Source organism: Nilaparvata lugens, chromosome 14 (assembly GCF_014356525.2).
Source record: "Nilaparvata lugens isolate BPH chromosome 14, ASM1435652v1, whole genome shotgun sequence".
Classification (NCBI taxonomy): domain Eukaryota; kingdom Metazoa; phylum Arthropoda; class Insecta; order Hemiptera; family Delphacidae; genus Nilaparvata; species Nilaparvata lugens.
The window spans coordinates 8,620,961-8,642,173 of NC_052517.1; the positions used below are offsets into that span (position 1 = coordinate 8,620,961).

General features: G+C 32.5%; 1 protein-coding gene and 1 long non-coding RNA gene across 3 annotated transcripts in view; both read right to left on the reverse strand.

Annotated features, from left to right (window-relative positions):
* LOC111044827 (serine/arginine repetitive matrix protein 1) overlaps window positions 1–21,213 on the reverse strand; it is a 165,686-nt gene that overhangs the window by 14,169 nt on the left and 130,304 nt on the right. The window contains exon 7 of one of the 2 annotated variants that reach the window (XM_039440712.1): window positions 16,886–20,107. The exons of the other annotated variant lie outside the window; for it this stretch is intronic. Coding sequence (XP_039296646.1) covers window positions 20,049–20,107 — 59 coding nt within the window. The 3' untranslated portion in view covers window positions 16,886–20,048. Of the gene's footprint in view, window positions 1–16,885; window positions 20,108–21,213 lie in introns of those variants that run through there. 2 annotated transcript variants of the gene reach the window in all.
* LOC120354184 lies at window positions 673–2,750 on the reverse strand. The gene is made up of 2 exons (XR_005572879.1): window positions 2,669–2,750; window positions 673–908 (listed from the first exon to the last, which is right to left on the reverse strand). It is a non-coding gene; the product is annotated as an uncharacterized LOC120354184 (long non-coding RNA).

Below are 21,213 nucleotides of genomic sequence, written 5' to 3' on the forward strand. Positions count from 1 at the left end.
AACTCCTGAAATTTTCACAGATATGGGACTTGTGGCTGTTGATAGAGCTTAACAATGTCTATTTCAGGTATAAGTTTAATCAGAATCGTTAGAGACGTTCACGAGAAAATCGCGAAACCCCTTTTTTTGACAACATTTTTGCCATTTTAGTCGTCATCTTGAATTCAATTTGATAGAAATAGTTTGTGTCAGATCCTTATATTGTAAAGACCTTAAGTTCCAAATTTCAAGTCATTCCGTTAATTGGGAGATGAGATATCGTGTACACAGACACTCATACACACATACCAATACCCAAAACCACTTTTTTGGACTCAGGGAACCTTGAAACGTATAGAGAAATTCATAAATTGGGGTACCTTAATTTTTTTTGGATAGCAATACTTCCCTTACCTATGGTAATAGGGCAAGGAAAGTAAAAATTGGTTTTGTTTTAGTAGAAGCACTAGCTGTATAGATCATGAACTAAATGTAACAGAGAGGCTTATTTAGTATAGAATAAAGAGACTATAATCACAATTTGGCCATTTGTTTGAGAAGGCTACTAAATTATGGTAAAAGTTTGGTGGATTTGAAAAAGCTAGCCAGCAATCAAAATGCCGAGAGAACAAATGGCCACAGTGTTATTATACAGTCTCTCTGTAGTGTGAAATAAAGAAAGTGAATATTAAATGCATGAAAAGTTTGTATATTGTAAAATTATTACAAAAAAGATTATGGATGTTTGAGATTCTCTAAAAATTTACTTATTGGCACTTGGCCTAGTTACATGTGATTGGTTGCTGGATCATTTCTCCGTTTTTCTCGACCTCCATCATGGTCTTTGGAGAATCAAAACCAATTTTGGATTATTATATGGATTTCTTCATTTGGGGCACTGGAAGTAGACTTGATGTTCCACACTGCACCTGAAAACAAAAATTTATAACCCACTGTGAAAAACAATAATATTTAAATTGAAAACTGCCATGTAATTTATATATATTTTTCCAGAAGAAAAATTTAGTGGGATTGAAGTTAGTAGAGATGTGATTAAGATGAGTTTGAGATGGGATATTATATATGAATATATATACAGTTTAAGTCATATGTATTGGGAACCCTTCAATAACTTGGAGACTATTGTGGATATTACTGTAACTTTCAGGATACTCTATACTCATTTAGTATCATTTAGTAGTACTCATTTAGTAGTTATACTCTATACTCTATTCATTTTGTATGAAAGTATCATAGAGCATTTTTATTGATGTCATCTTTCTTGTTTTAAAGAGGTCTTTAAAATGATGTATCACACAATGGGTGTTTACATTTAAAATATTCGAGATACAATCCCTAAGTCATCCCCTTACGAGGGGTTGGGATTCAGTTATAAATATGTCAAAAGGTAGAATAACATTGTAAATCCTGAAATTTACAAAAAAGGATGTTCATTGGGAACCCCATGGTTTTAAAAAGCCACAAATTTTCAAATTTTGAACAAAAACTTTATTTTTTCACACAATGTGTTCTACAAACATGAAACTTGTAATTTTCTCAAAGTTTGTAGAACACATTGTGTAAAAAATAAAGTTTTTGATCAAAATTAAAAATTTGTGGCTTTTTTAAAACCATGCGGTTCCAGTAAACACCCTTTTTATATCTAAAACTACAACATTCTCCAACTTATTAAAGGGCTCCCATACATATGACTCACTCTGTATAATAAATATACCTACTCATGCTAAGAACTTGATCTGTGTAGAAAAGTTGGGGAAGATTGTGGGAACAAGTCAACTCATTGAAGATTCTAGTGAAGAAAAATAAATCAATTTCAAATAACATAGAATAACACTGATATAGCCTATTACTAAGGCCTGTTTACACAGTATAAGTTTAAGATAAAGTTCAAACCTTTTTTTTAGTTTAAAATAAATTTCTGTTTTTAGAGTATCATTTTGAACTGCCTACCTAACCTAGTCTATAAATCAAGAATTCACAGATCTTTGAATTAGGTACGGGTACTAAACTCAGTGATGTGAGTAACTCAAGATGGATTTTAGTTATTCTTTTCTAATTAGCAATAAAAGTGTGTACTGCATTATAATTTTAGAATCTTCTTGTCAGAAATTGAATAAGAATACAGTAACATATGTGCCCACTTTGAAAACAACCAACAAGGCAGGTTCTTGGTACGGTAACTTAGCCCAAGTTAGGCTGGTTTAGTAAAGTTTAGCTTGAAAGTTTGTAGATGATGACTACTAATCAAAGCATAGTCTATTTTTGAGAATGAAATATAGGCCTATTAAATTTATTTATTTATTCATAGATGGCTTTCATTGGCAGAGAGATCCTTTTGGATGTTCTGCCTTGCCGTATTGGTATTACCCATTGTCATTTCCTATCAACACTCAAGTTTATAGGTTATAATATTAGGTTCTTCATGTTTTCAATATATTAAATAAGATGATATATTATGAAAGATGGTAATATAATACGACTTATTTTTTCAACTTTTTAAATAAATAATAGAGACTATACCACAAGGTACGGTAACGTTTTCAGCATAGGTTAATTTTATGCTTGCCTAACACAATCACAGAAAACTATAAAGGGTAACAATGTGAATTTCATGTATTATATACATGAATACATAATATAATAAATAATTTGTAAATGTTTAACTTACCTTTCAATCATTCAACGGATAGAGATAACAAAAATAGACGATCACATCACATCCACGATTCCACTCACAGCTTTAAAATTAAAAATCCGTTGGTCGTTGGTAACTTGGTATTTTCTTTGAGTTGAGCAGTTTCATTGCGCATGCTTGAATACAATTTTGCGCGATATTTGAATATTGGAGAATTCATAGATTCCGTGTTTTTAGGATAATTGACATAATATTAAGCATAATTAAGTGAAGCCACATAAGTGGCTTGTGATTGACACTTGAAATATTGTTGGAATCAATATAATAAAAGTGGTTATCATATTTCGAATTGAAAACTTGAAAATGATTTCAAAGTCTTGGTGTGTTATATCATAAATGGCACTCTTTCAAGCATAAACTGGAATCCAATATGAAAAAATGATATAACTTATTCAATTTTGGTTAGAATTATTTGAGATTCTAGGACAATGTTGATAATATAAACAGAAATGTTTTTTGATTTTTTTCAAAATTTTTTATCAATAATTACAAATTATTTGAAATTTTAAACGTCAGTAGCCCGTCAACGGCACGTTTGACAGGATTTTTGCATACCAAAAAAGTGCTGGAAATTCACTTCTACAGCCGAATTAGTCATAAAAGACTGCTTTTTCGAACATTTTTGGGAAGCTTGAAAATCAGTCAAAGTCCCTATCTGTATTAAAATTAGCGCAAAAGGTCTATTATATAATCAACAGTGCGTTGTAGACGATTTTCGCAAGAGACAAAAAGTGTTTGAAATTCAATTCTGCATCCGAATTATTGATCAGAAATACAATTTTTTTACTTTTTTGGGAAACTTAAACATTTGGAAAATTTATTCTAAGTCCTTCTGGATTTAGCGCAAAAGGTCAATTATATCGTAAACAGTGCGTTGTAGACGATTTTCGAAAAAGACAAAAAGTGTTTGAATTGCAATTCTGAACCCGAATTGATCAACAAAAAGCCTGAAGTGAACTTTTTTGGAAAACTTACAAAAATTTCAGACTTAATTGGTGCAAAACATTATTTTTATCTCGATAACGGTGTGTTGGAGACGATTTTTGAAGAAGATAGAAAGGGGTTGAAATTCAATTCCACTTGAGAATTGTTGGTTAGAAAGCCTAAATTGAGACATTTTTAGGGATTAAGTTACAAAGGTTAGGGGGGGAGGAGACACCTTCTGAAAAAAATGTTTGATTTTCACTTAGTGTGTTGACTGGGTAGCTACTGTAAAAATTCCATACTGTACCAACCTTTCTAATGTTTCTTTTAGTAAACATTTCTAACGTTTATCAAACGTTGTTTTCATAACGTTTATCAGCATTATACATTCTAGACGTTTATTAAACGTTTATAGAGTAAACGTTTATTTTAGTAAACTTTTCTAACGTTTATTAAACGTTGTTTTCATAACGTTTATCGGATTTATACATTTTAAACATTTATTAAACGTTTTTTAAACTTTTTGTGCTGTGTGGGATGTAGGATAGAGTGAATTCCAATCAACAAAAACTATTAAATATTATAACTGATTTATGTCATCTGTTTTGCATAACATCTGGTTTCTGGTATACTACAAGAGTGTTCTGAAAAAAGGTGCCCATGAGTCAGGGCATGATTCCTCTCATCAAAAGAAGAAAAAAGTTCTAATTAACATAGGTTCGAAAATGCTTGGTTTCCAAGTTATCCAGAGTGAAAGATTTCTTCTGAATTTCAGTTCCCCTGCCAAAACGAAGCCCTACTGGTATTTGTTGGCTGTTAATTCAGAGGTAAAATTTAGCGTACTTTATGTAAAATAACCTGAAAAATTCAATTAAACCCTTTTCAGACCCTTAGCTACAGTAATTTTAAGATATGTGATGAAATACGCAAAACTTGGTCCCGAAAAACAAGTTCCTTCAAGGTTTGAAGCAGATTTACTATGTAATGTGCTCTGTATACAGGGCGGTAAACATTATTAATATTATTTTCACAAGGATAATTCAACAGTAATCGATTTGGGGATTAAAAAAGATTACTTTTATGTCACCTTACAATTTTGGTCTACCATCTTGGATCAGACATTTTGAATCCAACTTCATTTTGATGAATGGAAGGTGATTATATGATATAAATATGCTTTTGATACAGAATTTTTAGACGAAATGAAAGGCGAAATCAAAACATGGAAATCTCAGACAGTTTTAAAGATATCCACATTTGAAGATATTAGTAAATCATACAAATATGTAATTAATTAGTAGGCTGATTTATAAATCTGACATATCGAAATTTTCTGTGAGCATCATTCCTATAGTGAGGTCCACGTTATAATGGCAGTGGAGAAAGATAGGAGAACAGCTCGCCGATCACGCTCAACGTGTGTAATCTCTATTAAAACATGTAGGATAGAGTGAATTCCAATCAACAAACTATTAAATATTATAACTGATTTATGTCATCTGTTTTGCATAACATCTGGTTTCTGGTATACTACACCCACATTTTTTCCGCCATATTGAATCCAACTTCTTTTTTCAATTGAAAGGTGGTCATACTGATTTACTTGAAATGCATCATATAAATTCTTAATCAACCGAGGATTCTTATAGGCCTATTTTTAATTCTTCTAGATTTCATTACGTCAAGTTTCAAGAAAGACCCTTGCGAAGCACGGGTCACCTGCTAGTAGATTATATTATATCATCCGAAAGAGGAAAACTAACCTTAGTCTCCACTATTCCTTCTTGAGATTTAATTGTAGTTGTAAGCTGGGATGGTATTGGAATTTGAAGTATTATTATGTTAATACCGAATATTATCAATTTTTGTCGGCACGGTTCTATGAACAAAGTTTTCCAAGATCAAGTATAATGAACCCATTGTTCCTGCATTTTCAGTTGTAAACAATTATAACAATTGTCAATGGAAAAAATTCATGACGATCCATGTTGCTCAAAGTGAATTATTTTACATTGATGAAACATTAATATATCTTGGTCTGTTCTAGTGAGGTAGTTCGATTCACAGACAATGCAAAAAAGAAATCTAGTCTCAAATATCACCAATAATAATTGTAAAAAATGTTTTTTTATAATAATTACCTCATAGTATATATAGTATAACTTTACTCACTACATTATCTCTGCTCGGCAGAAATAGCTTCCCTGAAGTTATTTGAGGTTCTTTTCAGTATAAGTTCGATTTTATGAAGTAAAATATCTTTCTATGCTCATCCTTGCATACCTAGTTGGAAAATTGACCGTATAATTCCTCATTTTTTTATAGACAGTAGATTATTCACCATCACACTTACTATCTCTGTAATGATCAAGTACCCACATTATAGACCTAGCATTTAACATTAATTCATTTCGTACATATAAACTGCACTCACTCAAAAGTATTTTTTTGGAGAGCGACATGTTTCACCTTTGAAATCGAAAAACAGACTGGCCTACCTTGAGGTCTGGGTGGAGTAAATTTTCTATTCCAGGAGAGTAGGAAATGAATCTAAAGTATTCACTTTATAATTATGAGAATTGAATTTATTCTTTATCGAAGACTAAAGAATCGAATTCAATAAGCTCAGTGAGTATGGAATGTAATTCTGAATGAGCTACCCTACAAATAACCCAATTGTTAATCATCCAAAGGTGAGTGTAATATGAAGCCATGCTTGATGTGCATGCATTTTTTACATTTTCATACTAAATTTGAGAAATTCTTGCTGCCTTCGGTCTTTAAATAGTATGCTGCTATTGAATTATTACTTTTCCAAAATTGGTAAGTATATCAGGTTTGATACTTGATTCAATACCCGAGATAAAAAAATTGTCCAATGTATGCTATCAGGTAATAAAAAAATGTGAGGAATGCACTAGTTAATGAAATATCCCTGATATTGAACCAATAACCTGATTAATTTTTTTCAAAACTGGATTAATATTCTCTGAAATTGAAATTGAGAAATCAAATTCCTGAAAATGTATCCTTGAAATTCATTAATTTATCTTCTGAATATATCAACAGTATCCAAATCTATAAACTTTCAAGAACGTCACTTGTAAAACGTTTCCAAAAACACATCCGCGAGACCTTAAATTGATATTTCTCATGATGATTTTTAAAATTGATTTTTCCCATTGTTTTTTGACATTCTGAACCTTATGGCTGAACTTGATGTCGCTGATAACGAATCTGCAATCAGAATTCCTCTATCTTGAAAAATAACGAAAAACCCCAGCTGCTGATCATCCGGCAACCGTTAACAGTCATCCTGCAATGCAGCCGAAACACTTGCCGTTCAGACAGGCCTCTCAAATGTCAACTCAGCCAAGCTGTGCGAAACCAGCTTGCACTGCAGCGCTAGGTTAACGGTTCTCACGAAATTTGTAACAAAGTAGGTTTATGATATAAAATTCGATTGCACTAGGTCTCAACCCTGGGATAACTCACTGAGAGTCATTAAAAGGATACTTCATCGTTGGAAAAATAGCTGTAAATTTTGTAGTCTGTCGATAATGGAAGTAAGTGAGTGAGTGCGTGTGTGAGAGTGAGAAAAAAATTCCGACTCAGCAATTGAACTTTTGCATTCAATCCGCTAAACTCACAAGAAATTAATCGACATGATCAGCATCGCTGGAAAAATTTCTCAACCGTTAATACTATTTACTTTTATTTTATTTGTATATATTACTAGTAGTTCTGTGAACAGTAGAGCTCGCGCAGTTATAAACCACAGCATCCTCTTATACTGTCCATCAGAGTGAGTGCTGTCTGTATGTCGTGTCGGCGAGATTTCGGTGTGAAAACGGCTAATTACTTATGATTTTGGTGTATCAAAAATGTTAAAAATCAAAAGCCAATCTTCTTTGAATAATACTGGCAACAGGTCAGCCCGAGTTGAAAACAGAGAAAGGTCAAGGAAAATACATCGTTACTAACTTTTGTTTTTTAATTGCATGCAATTAAAAGTCCACATTAAAAAGTCCTGATTTTTTGCTGAGTTACATTGAGATATTAATTGCATGCGTCATTGCATGCAATTAATAATCCACTTGACAGCTGATAAATTATAAATAATTCTATGATTCGATTTTATGGTGATATTGGCAAACGAAGAGACTTCCTCTCCTTTTGTATTATGCTTGAAATGCAAAATTTAAGAGAAAACCTTATATGAGTACATCGAAGCAAAATTCAAAGAGGAATATACCTGTCAAATTTCATGGAAATCTATTGCCGCGTTTGATTTTATATCATGTAATAATTGAATGACAAAAGTCGTGAAGAGCATGTTCGTTTTTCAATAAGAGGGAAACAGATATTCGATGTGCATGCTCTTACAAAATCGAGCTGTGTAAAAGTATTGAACCTCTAGAAAACGGAATATACATATTATTCTACCGTATGAATAATAAGAAATGTCGATGAGACTTGAAAGCTATGTTAGTTCTTGAGACAACGATTTATGAAGTTTCTCAATTCAACATTAAAAGATCGGAAGAATAGATTTCTAGAGCACTAATGGCGTCACACCAACCTGCTGGTTTGGATTTGTTACTGCGCATCTTTTCATGATCATTACCTTGTATTGGATAATGTACTTAATATTTTAGATGTTCCTATTTCAATGTTACCTTAATATAAAGTGACATCACTTTATATCTAATAGATGTATGTGTGTTTGATATTGAATTTGAATTCAAATAAGTTGTGTGTTGGATTAGAATTAGAATATGATATTTTCTGTAACTATGATCAGTTGAATAGCAATAAAATAATATTAATTTATTCTTACTCTAGGTACATTGGAAGAGGCTATGGTTTATGATTGCACAATGTCTACTGTTCACAGAACTACTACACCTCCAATAATTGTATTTGACAAATAATCAATTTAATATGAGAAGCTATCAGTTGTATTCTAGAGAATAGTCATTTTTTGTAATTGATAAATCTCTCAAATAAAATTCACTATCCTCAATTACAAGTAGTGATAACGTCTCAAATAGAATTGACTGTTCTCATCCACATCTTACATTTCCTCAAATACGAATTACTTTTCTTATTAACAATATATTGATACTTTCTCAAATACAATAATTATAAGAAAAAGTGTAGTTCTTAGTGAATCCTGAACCTGATTTTTTCCATTGTTTTTTGACATTCTGAACCTTATGGCTAAACTTGATGTCGCTGATAACGAATCTGCAATCAGAATTCCTCTATCTTGAAAAATAACGAAAAACCCCAGCTGCTGATCATCCGGCAACCGTTAACAGTCATCCTGCAATGCAGCCGAAACACTTGCCGTTCAGACAGGCCTCAAATGTCAACTCAGCCAAGCTGTGCGAAACCAGCTTGCACTGCAGCGCTAGGTTAACGGTTCTCACGAAATTTGTAACAAAGTAGGTTTATGATATAAAATTCGATTGCACTAGGTCTCAACCCTGGGATAACTCACTGAGAGTCATTAAAAGGATACTTTATCGTTGGAAAAATAGCTGTAAATGTTGTAGTCTGTCGATAATGGAAGTAAGTGAGTGAGTGCGTGTGTGAGAGTGAGAAAAAAATTCCGACTCAGCAATTGAACTTTTGCATTCAATCCGCTAAACTCACAAGAAATTAATCGACATGATCAGCATCGCTGGAAAAATTTCTCAACCGTTAATACTATTTACTTTTATTTTATTTGTATATATTACTAGTAGTTCTGTGAACAGTAGAGCTCGCGCAGTTATAAACCACAGCATCCTCTTATACTGTCCATCAGAGTGAGTGCTGTCTGTATGTCGTGTCGGCGAGATTTCGGTGTGAAAACGGCTAATTACTTATGATTTTGGTGTATCAAAAATGTTAAAATCAAAAGCCAATCTTCTTTGAATAATACTGGCAACAGGTCAGCCCGAGTTGAAAACAGAGAAAGGTCAAGGAAAATACATCGTTACTAACTTTTGTTTTTTAATTGCATGCAATTAAAAGTCCACATTACAGCTGATTTTTTGCTGAGTTACATTGAGATATTAATTGCATGCGTCATTGCATGCAATTAATAATCCACTTGACAGCTGATAAATTATAAATAATTCTATGATTCGATTTTATGGTGATATTGGCAAACGAAGAGACTTCCTCTCCTTTTGTATTATGCTTGAAATGCAAAATTTAAGAGAAAACCTTATATGAGTACATCGAAGCAAAATTCAAAGAGGAATATACCTGTCAAATTTCATGGAAATCTATTGCCGCGTTTGATTTTATATCATGTAATAATTGAATGACAAAAGAGTCGTGAAGAGCATGTTCGTTTTTCAATAAGAGGGAAACAGATATTCGATGTGCATGCTCTTACAAAATCGAGCTGTGTAAAAGTATTGAACCTCTAGAAAACGGAATATACATATTATTCTACCGTATGAATAATAAGAAATGTCGATGAGACTTGAAAGCTATGTTAGTTCTTGAGACAACGATTTATGAAGTTTCTCAATTCAACATTAAAAAGATCGGAAGAATAGATTTCTAGAGCACTAATGGCGTCACACCAACCTGCTGGTTTGGATTTGTTACTGCGCATCTTTTCATGATCATTACCTTGTATTGGATAATGTACTTAATATTTTAGATGTTCCTATTTCAATGTTACCTTAATATAAAGTGACATCACTTTATATCTAATAGATGTATGTGTGTTTGATATTGAATTTGAATTCAAATAAGTTGTGTGTTGGATTAGAATTAGAATATGATATTTTCTGTAACTATGATCAGTTGAATAGCATAAAATAATATTAATTTATTCTTACTCTAGGTACATTGGAAGAGGCTATGGTTTATGATTGCACAATGTCTACTGTTCACAGAACTACTACACCTCCAATAATGTATTGACAAATAATCAATTTAATATGAGAAGCTATCAGTTGTATTCTAGAGAATAGTCATTTTTTGTAATTGATAAATCTCTCAAATAAAATTCACTATCCTCAATTACAAGTAGTGATAACGTCTCAAATAGAATTGACTGTTCTCATCCACATCTTACATTTCCTCAAATACGAATTACTTTTCTTATTAACAATATATTGATACTTTCTCAAATACAATAATTATAAGAAAAAGTGTAGTTCTTAGTGAATCCTGAACCTCATATTATACACTGTGTCCCAAGAAGAAGGTTACCCGTTTAATTTAATATTACAAGCTCATTCATGCACCAAACTTTTTAAAATTTTACACAGTTTACAAAGTAGGTTCCCTAACCACCATACAAACAAAAATGGCGGCATATTGAAAATTTTACCAATTTATTACGATTATTATAGTTGGAGAGCTGAAATATTTCTAGAACCTACTTTGTGAACTGCGTAAATTGAAAATTATTCAATTTCCCAGATATTTTAAATTTTAATGAATTGGTAAAGTTTTCAATATTCCGCTATTTTGTTTCTACGAAGGTTAGGGAGCTGAAATTTTCCAGAATATTTTGAAAACTTCTTTGTGAAATGTGTAGAATTTGAAAAAGTTGGGTGCATGAGTGGGCAAGTTGTCTAATATAAAATTTAACTTGTAATAAACCTCATCCTGGAACACGGTGTATATACATATTTTTTCTTTACTAGATCCAAAGTAATTTTCATGAAATGTAGTAGGATGGAAAGAAAGATGATTGTGTGAAAAATTATTCCACAAATTTTTCAATCATATTTTATTCAATTAAAGACACACACACACACACAAAAAAATTTATAATATACTTAACGATGCTACAACACATTTGAGAGCTAACTCAAATGGAAAATCAACTCAAACTTCTTATTTCCAATAATTATACAAACTTTCAATTCAAGATGAAACTCTAACATAGCATTAGAATTCAATAATGAACAATACAGTAAATTATTTTGAATTTATTTTCATCTAAAATTCAAAATTTCTAGTTTAGTCATTAGTTTTGAAGTGGAAATTGGACTTTTTGAAGTGAAAGTGAAATCTCAACCTTATTATTTTTTGAAACTTTTATTTGTAAAAATTTGGGAGAAGACAGTTTTGGGCTATGCCTGTTGTCTTCTCCCAATCATATTATATTTATTATAATTATTATTTGTAATAAATTGTCAATGAAATGAATAAATATATATATCCACTGAAAACAAATGACCCAATTCCAAACATAAAATTCTAAATTCTAAAATTTCAGATGAAACTCTAGCATAGCATTTAAATTTCAATATCAAACTATTTCAAAATTCTTATTCATTCATCTACTGAAAGCAAATGACACAATTTCAAACATAAAATCCTGAATTCTGAAATTTCAGATAAAACACTAGTATTGCATTGAAATTCAATAATGAACAATACAAGAAATCATTTCAAAATTCATATTCATCTATCCACTGAAAACAAATGACCCAATTTCAAACATAAAATTCTAAAATTTCAGATGAGACTCTAGCATAGCATTTGAATCCAATAACAAACAATACAACAAATTATTTCAAAATTATTATTCATCTATCTACTGAGAACAAATGACCCAATTTCAAACACAAAATCCTAAATTCTAAAATTTCAGATGTAACTCTAGCATAGCAACAAAATTCAATAATAAGCAATACAACAAATTATTTTAAAATTTATATTCATCTATCTACTGAAAACAAATGACCCAATTTCAAACACAAAATTCTAAATTCTAAAATTTCAGATGAAACTGTAGCATAGCATTAAAATTAAATAACAAATAATGCAACAATTATTTCAAAATTATTATTCATCTATCTACTGAGAACAAATGACCCAATTTCAAACACAAAATCCTAAATTCTAAAATTTCAGATGTAACTCTAGCATAGCAACAAAATTCAATAATAAGCAATACAACAAATTATTTTAAAATTTATATTCATCTATCTACTGAAAACAAATGACCCAATTTCAAACACAAAATTCTAAATTCTAAAATTTCAGATGAAACTGTAGCATAGCATTAAAATTAAATAACAAATAATGCAACAAATTATTTCAAAATTGATTTCCATCCATCTACTGGAAACAAATGACCCAATTCCAAAAATAAAATATTATTGAATATAGTTTATCACTGAAACCATATTACTGACAACTGGACAGATCTACAGTTTTGGAAAATTGTCCTTATAGTAATATTCATATAATGAAGCCAGTGGAATTTATAAAAATGCATTTTCAACGTTTTTCTGTTTTCACTGCCCTATATAGAAGATAGCTCTGATTCAAGCTATTCAGATATATAATATTCATTATAATTGATTGGTAATGGTTAATTTCAGCTGAAATATTCAATGTTTGTCAAGAAAATATATCTTCTCATGATTTAATAGTTCATTTTCATAATTGAAATTAAATATCATGGTAGTTCATTATCATTATATTTCTTGATATCCTGAGAACAATTTGGCAATCATAAGAGGGATAGAGCTGTCTGCTTTGTCCAATGACAGACAAGGATAGCAAACCAATGTTGATCAGGAGCTGACTTTATAGCATGACTCTCACTATACCGTAGGTGTCTACATAATAGCTACTTGTAACCTGGGCCACTGTCACACTAGATCAATATCCATTTTTTTCTTCAATTTTCAATCGTACAAAACTAATTTTACAAGAAAAAACAGTGAAAAAACAGATACAAGCAAAAAAGTATGAACAATATACTGTACGATATTTGAGTTTCTCTTTTTTCAAATTTCTACAGTCTCTTCAAAGTTTTGATTCTTCCAATAGTTTATTATTAAATAGTTATAACAAAAATTTAAGAAGTTAAAAATAAATTGAAAAATGTGTTTTTTTGGATTGCAAATTGGAGTATAATTATTCTGAAATGTGGAAGTTACAATGTAGCTGCCGTTACACCAAAGTTACTAACAAAATGTTTATTTTAGGGGTATTTACAATGTTGGACCCTCACCTCCTCTTCGCAGAGCACAAGCTCTACTTCGGCTCTATGAAAGGATTTCGTACAATCATCTACTCCCAATCCATCAGGACATTCCTGATTTATATAGAAGGGAGCTGAAGTCCAGAAGGCCAGCGGTCAGGATGGCAGAGCAATTGAGAGATGAGAGGTTCTCTCTGAACAGAAAATGGAGAGAGAAGGTGCCCCCCGGAATACCGGAGAGCTATTTCTCATGCACTAGGCCTCCTGGTTTCGAGCTCCCCCGGCGCATCTGGGTGACATTCAAGAGGATTCAAACACAGCATGGGAGATGCAATGCATCATTTTTCAAATGAGGACTCCCCAGTATGTGACTGTGGGGTAATGGAGCAGACAGTGAACCACATTGTATTCGAGTGTGAGAGACGTGCCTACCTGGGCGAGGCTAACGACTTCACTGCAGCCATTCACCAGTCATTTCATCCCTCGACATGCACTTATAAAAGTGTGAAATTTTGAAAATTTGACAAAAGATGCCAGATGCTGGCTAAGTTGAGCTATCCCCTAAACTCCTGCTATTTGCTAAGTCTGTGTTAACTCAATGCTATAGTGGTGCATTAGAAAAAATTAGCAGACGAGATAGCAGATAGTGCAGGTTTGAGTCCGCTAACTCAAGCTTACTCTTTTAAAACGGCAGCCATATTTGTTCCGATCATATTTCGTAGCAAAAGTGAGGTTGAAAACTTTGAGTTACACAAATTATCCGCTTGGACCGCTATTGCAGTTAGCTTATAGCAAGGTCTATTAATACGGGTCATGACACAATCCCGAGATGCATTGCAAAATCGCCATCTTATGGTGTCCTACTTTACCAATTTTCAAATTTTCCAGCTGTTATCATTATGGATTGAACAACAAAATGTGTTATTTTGTAATATTGTTCAAGGAATATTGTGTGGTTTTGAATCGTAAAATGAATTGTTCTGACAGAATAATAATATTTAGATTCCAACTAGGAACTGAATTTTTGATTTTCTGATTTAATTGATCGGAGACTTGAAACTCTTTTTGAAATTGGCCTCGCATATTATTTTCTGTCTTGTCCCAATGCCTTTTGAATCATAATCCTTGAGTTACAAGAATAACAACAATGTTTAATAATAAATAAATGGATTATTTGAGAATTCATTATTGAAATTCCATTATTAGAAAATTGAACACCTTAATTCACATATTATCTGAACTAGAATATTGCTTTCAAAATGCATAACTTTGTTACAAGCAAATTAAATTGGATTGGATTTTCAAATTTACCGCCATAAGACCCCATAAAATGGCCGCTCCTTAAGGAACTTGAGTGTCATGACCTGTATTTATAGACCTTGGCTTATAGCAGTTGGTTTTAGATGGGGCGTTCTCAATCCAGAGTTATCAAATAGCACTAGCTGGCTGAAACAACATTGTGGATACCCCTATTATAGGTAGATTCTATAAGATTGAACACAACTTATCATAAACATGAAGAACCTATGTGTTTGTCAAGTTCCGTTCAATTTGATATTATCTATAACGATTAAGTTATCAACATTTTGTTAATAGCTTTGGTGTAAACGCAGCTCAATATTATATACATGGGCTACATTTTGTACTGTTGTAGAAATGAGAATTGGAACCGTTTGTGCTGAAAGAAAGAAAGAAAGAAAGAATATCTTTATTGCCATTAAACAAACTTAATTGCAATAGGCTACGTCAAAAATACAGTCAGTTTTTTAAAAATATTATGTATACATATAATTAAATATTCTTAATAATACAATAAATAATATAATACTACTATAATAATACCTATAATGAAATACAGTCTAATTCTTTAGAGATTATTATTTTTGAATTGTATTTGTGTCAGATACTAGGTATTCATCTATATTATAAAAAGGGTGGTTCTTTAACCATCTTTTTAAAACATGTTTAAAAGATTTTTCCGGCAGATTCCGCACCCATAGAGGAAGTTTATTGAACATCAGTCGTCTCTGATAAAGATGACTCTTGTGAGTTTTTGATAATCTAATTTGAGGAATAGCAAGATCTGATCGATTTCTAGTGTTATATGAGTGTCCAATACTGTCATACTTAAAGAGATTATTTTTTACTTGCATTAAATTGTTATAGATGTATAATGTTGGCACTGTCATGATTTGAAATTTTACAAAACTGTCTCTACATGATTCTCTTGGCTGAAGATTGTCAATAATTCTTATTACTTTCTTTTGAAGAATGAGTACCTTTGTGGCAGTGCTACTATTTCCCCAGAGTATAACTCCATATGCTAACAAGGAGTGAAATAGACCAAAATAGGCTGTTAAAAGTACATCTGGACTTACACAGTATTTCAATTTTCTCAAAAGATATGTCACTCTAGACAGTTTTCTGCACAACATATTCACTTGCTCCCTCCATGTTAATTTACTATCAATATAAAGACCTAGAAGCTTAACAGCTTGATTTTCATTTTCATTATTCAATGAGAAATATATTAGCTCTGTCTTATCATCATTAATTACAAGTTTATTCGCTTCAAGCCAGGTTTTGGATACTTGTATACATTCTAATAGCTTTGTCTTAACATCTGACATATTCTTATGAGAGCACATTAATGTAGTATCGTCTGCATACAGTATAGGCAAGCCTAATGGGATCACACCACAGTGAATGTCATTAATAAATATTAGGAAGAGAAAGGGTCCAAGGATTGAACCTTGAGGAACGCCTGATTTCACATCCAAAATTTCCGATTTTCTATTATTAACAATTACAACTTGTTTCCTATTCAAATATGATTCAATCAGATCTAGTTCCTTTCCAACAATTCCATAAAACTGCAATTTCGTTTTCAAGATACTATGAGAGATACAGTCAAATGCTTTTCGCAAGTCTAATAAGCCTACACCTGTAATCAATCTGTCTTCAAAAGACTCTAAGATCCTATTTATAATAGTCTCGACAGCCATTATTGTATTATGAGCAGGCCTGTAAGCATACTGATGACAATATAGAATATTATTACAATCAAAGTATGTATACATTTGATCAAACATAACAGATTCAATAATCTTACCAATAATAGGGACAATGGCTATAGGGCGGTAACTGTCGGGCTGTGTCTTATCGCCTATTTTATACACAGGACAAATCTTACTCAACTTGAGACAATTAGGAAAAGTAGCTTCAGAGAGAACAAAGTTTATTAAAAAGGTAAGTGGCGTGAGCACCAGACTGAAGTCTGTGGCACAGACAGATCAGTGCATGACACTCAAGTTCCTTAAGGAGCGGCCATTTTATGGGGTCTTATGGTGGTAAATTTGAAAATCCAATCCAATTTAATTTGCTTGTAACAAAGTTATGCATTTTGAAAGCAATATTCTAGTTCAGATAATATGTGAATTAAGGTGTTCAATTTTCTAATAATGGAATTTCAATAATGAATTCTCTAATAATCCATTTATTTATTATTAAACATTGTTGTTATTCTTGTAACTCAAGGATTATGATTCAAAAGGCATTGGTACAAGACAGAAAATAATATGCGAGGCCAATTTCAAAAAGAGTTTCAAGTCTCCGATCAATTAAATCTGAAAATCAAAAATTCAGTTCCTAGTTGGAATCTAAATATTATTATTCTGTCAGAACAATTCGTTTTACGATTCAAAACCACACAATATTCCTTGAACAATATTACAAAATAACACATTATGTTGTTCAATCCATAATGATAACAGCTGGAAAATTTGAAAATTGGTAAAGTAAGACACCATAAGATGGCGATTTTGCAATGCATCTCGGGATTGTGTCATGACCCGTATTAATAGACCTTGCTATAAGCTAACTGCAATAGCGGTCCAAGCGGATAATTTATTGGATGAAGCAAACAGGTAGTGCAATATTCAGAAACAAAACCAGCTAGGCCTACTAGCTACTGCCCAAAACTTCTTTTACAGTATTTCTCAATTTTGTCACAAATAGTCCAAATTAATATAAATCATCATCTAAAATTATTATTATCTGGATATATGATTCAGAATAGTATAATCAACAGTTTTCTGGTTAATGTATTCTCAGTATTTGAGTGAACATATGAATAATAAGAACTGGAGAATAACATGATACTAATTTATAATCTAAAAAAAAAAATAATAAAAGTACCTACTTACAGTTACTGCCTATAGGCTTTAACTGTAATAATTAGAAGTATCTTCAAGTATAGGATATCTATGTCTTAAATCAAAGGGATCCTGAACATTGTCTGTTGGTGAACTATATTGAAAAGATATTTGGATTAATAAATGGAGGTTTCTTAATAAGGTTATCCACTGAAAAGTGATATTTACCCATCATCCAATCATCTTATTCATTATTACTCATTTTGAATTGGAGATTGAAAGATTCAAATAGAACATGTCCATGAACTTGCCTTGTTGCCTGTACAAAATTTATTGCTTTTCATCAGCAAAGAGTTTAGTTTCATAAACCTTGTAGGCCAATATAAGTTACATTTGGTTGAAAACTTTTTGTGTGTTATTATTGATCAAAAAAATTATTCTGTACTTTTTCAAGTGGATTTTTTTTTCAAGTGAAGCAGTCCCACAGTCGAAATGTTAAATTCTTGGAATAACAATAGAGAAACAATAGCATAATAGCTTATGCTATTGTTTCTCTATGATATAGGCAAGATTAGTGAATTGAATCTTGCAAGTTGAATATTACTGGCACACAATCAGCTGATTGATACATGATTGCAATCAGCTGATTGTTACAGGGAACACAGAATACTTTTGAATAACTCTGTGATAAAGCATAGTTTATTATGATGCCAATTGACGAGATAATTGTCATAAGGCAACTGACTTGCATGAAATTATTGGCTTCTTATTGACACTCCAGGCCAATTGTCTTGCCAACTGTCTCGACAATTGGCCGAAAATTCAACTGTCTCCGGGAGTAGGCTAGACTGAGGACAACAGGCTGGGCCTAGCGAGCCCCCCCACCACTCGGAATTTAAATTGTCGCGCCATTTGGCGCTGTATGAACGGTGTAGGCCGGTGTGCTGTCTTGTTTTTGGCCAGTTCAGTCAAAACATTCATTGTGTGAGACGTTTTCTAGGTTAGGTTAGACGTCTTCCGAAGTTCCAATGGAAATGGCACCTAAATGGGGGGACGATATGGGTATTAAATTTCTTGACCATTTTAAAGATCAAAGATGTTTATGGGATCAGAGAAACGAATTGTAAGCCTATAAGGATAAGAATGCGTGGCAAACTGCACTCGCGGCATTTGCTGAAGCCATAAACGTTCATGGTTTTGGTACAGCTGGAGTAAAAGCTAAAATAAAATCGTTTTGTGGTATGTTTAATCTTGAAATGACCAAACTCAACACAAAAAAAATCCTTGCATAGCTGGTTTAACATTCGTTTCAAGTCCTCATGGGACACAATAGTTGACAAGCATTTGACCATGTTTTTGTCTTACACAGTTTTCGACTGTCGTGGCAATAGTTAGCGCCGTAGAAACATCTTCTCATACAGCTGGACTGGCCTTGGACAATTGGCAACCATGTGATGAAAATTATTATTGTCTGACTCGCCAATTGGCATTGTATAAACTATAGGCCTACTCTGTGCAAATCTTCTTCAGACTTGGAGGAGCTTATAGTGGCACAGAGAAATGGGGGGAGATCAATCAATTGCAGTGATGGATTGAGTCATAGGTGGGAGTGTGGCTGTCAATTTGTCAAATAGAGTCAGTCGAGTCTGTGATTGCAGAGAGGATACTTCCTAAGTTTAATATGAGTGCTTGAATACTCACTGGAAATTAGAGAACGCTGGCCAGTACACAACGGTAACATAGCCGCCGTTATATCCCTGCCACTGTTGTATGCCTTATGCCTTCTCTGCTGCACATGTCCGTCCCAAGTCCGAAGTAAATTTGAACGGAGAATAGGCTTAACTGTGACCTTTGCTGATTGGTCCGATTGGTAGTGTGTATGTGAGAGAACGATGATCTACTGTCAAAAGCCCTACCCCAGATTACTACCTCTAATTCAAAAATAAATTTCATGAATGCAAAATAGACAGCTTTTAAACCAGCAGTTCTAGTATTTCACCAAACTCATAGAAGTGATTTTTTTTAGTTTTTCATTGCATAGAAATCAATAAGGAATTAGAAATATATTGATGTGGGCCTAATCATCAATAAATATTCCAAAATTACCAACAATTGCAATGCTTATAGATTATCTCATTCTCCTCTCTCGAAATAATATTATAGCTTACAGGATGAAGTACATTACTGCATATTTGTGTGTTGGGGAATAAGGATTTTCGATTGTGTTGCCAGTTGTCTCCAAGTTAAGGATTTTCGATTGTGGTGCCAGTTGTCTCCAAGTTGATACCTACTTACAGCATGTTCAGTGTTGTCATTGTGGACCCCTTGGTTTTCTGATACGTTTGATGCTTCTTAAATGAGTTGCCAATTCTGAGAAATAGAAAGTATAAAATATAGGCTATTGGAAAAGAAGAGAGAATTATATTAGGCTACATTACTCTTACTATGTAATAAATTTCATTTACTTTTTCCTTATTTCATATGCATATACAATTCAGTTGAAACAACATAGACCAGTCACTAAATACATTGGTGCTTGCTTTAATTTAGAGTGTAGTTCTGATTTTTAATATATTGTTTTGATACATAAGATAAGTCCAGAACCAATTTTTTCATGCAAAATTCCCTTGTGCTAGGTAAAGAGTGGCCCAAAAACCTCGTATTTTTGGTTCATTCTCCATTTTTTAGCTTTTTCAGCCAAATCCAATGATAAAACTGATAGATCTGTCCGCTGTTGCCTTTTTTTCCAGATATTACAGTGGTGGATCAATTAGCGACTGAAAATAAAGAACTATCAAGCCAATTGAGTCAACTTTCTATTACGAGTCTAAATCTCTGTTGAAACGGGTGTTAGATCTCGAAGATAGGAGCCATATAAATAACCTCTTCATCTTCAAGGGGAATCAAATATAATGTGAAAACATTCAACCCCATATCAGTAGTGGAAAGCTTTTGTGTTGATTATTTGGGATCACGACAGTATATATGGTTAAACCGAGCTCATCCTCTGGGATTAGCAAAGGACAATGGCCCTCTAAAAGCACACTTTCCGGATGATTCTGATGTGTTCCAGATTCTAAAAAATGCTAGAAAAGTGAAAGACACTAGATTTTTCGTGCACAAAGACTTCTCTTTCGAAACTAGAAAATCCAGGGCGAAGTTATTCACGATGAGAAAGGAAATAATCGAAATACAACCACAAGAAAAAGTATTTGTAAACCATGATCGGATGACCTTGAGGAATTTGACTTTCGGAATTGATGGAAACAGGCGTTCAAAATTTGGCAGCCAGAACGGAGAGGAGAAACTGTGGGAAATCCTCTGTGATCACATGGACACTGTACTCGTGGTGATGAGGGATACAAAGTAAAGACATAATAATGGAACTTTTAGTGATAAAGTTAATTGTTAAGTAGTAATGAAGTATATGTTGTCTCAGAGTTGATAAGGTGTCATAAGATGTATCTGTATTATTA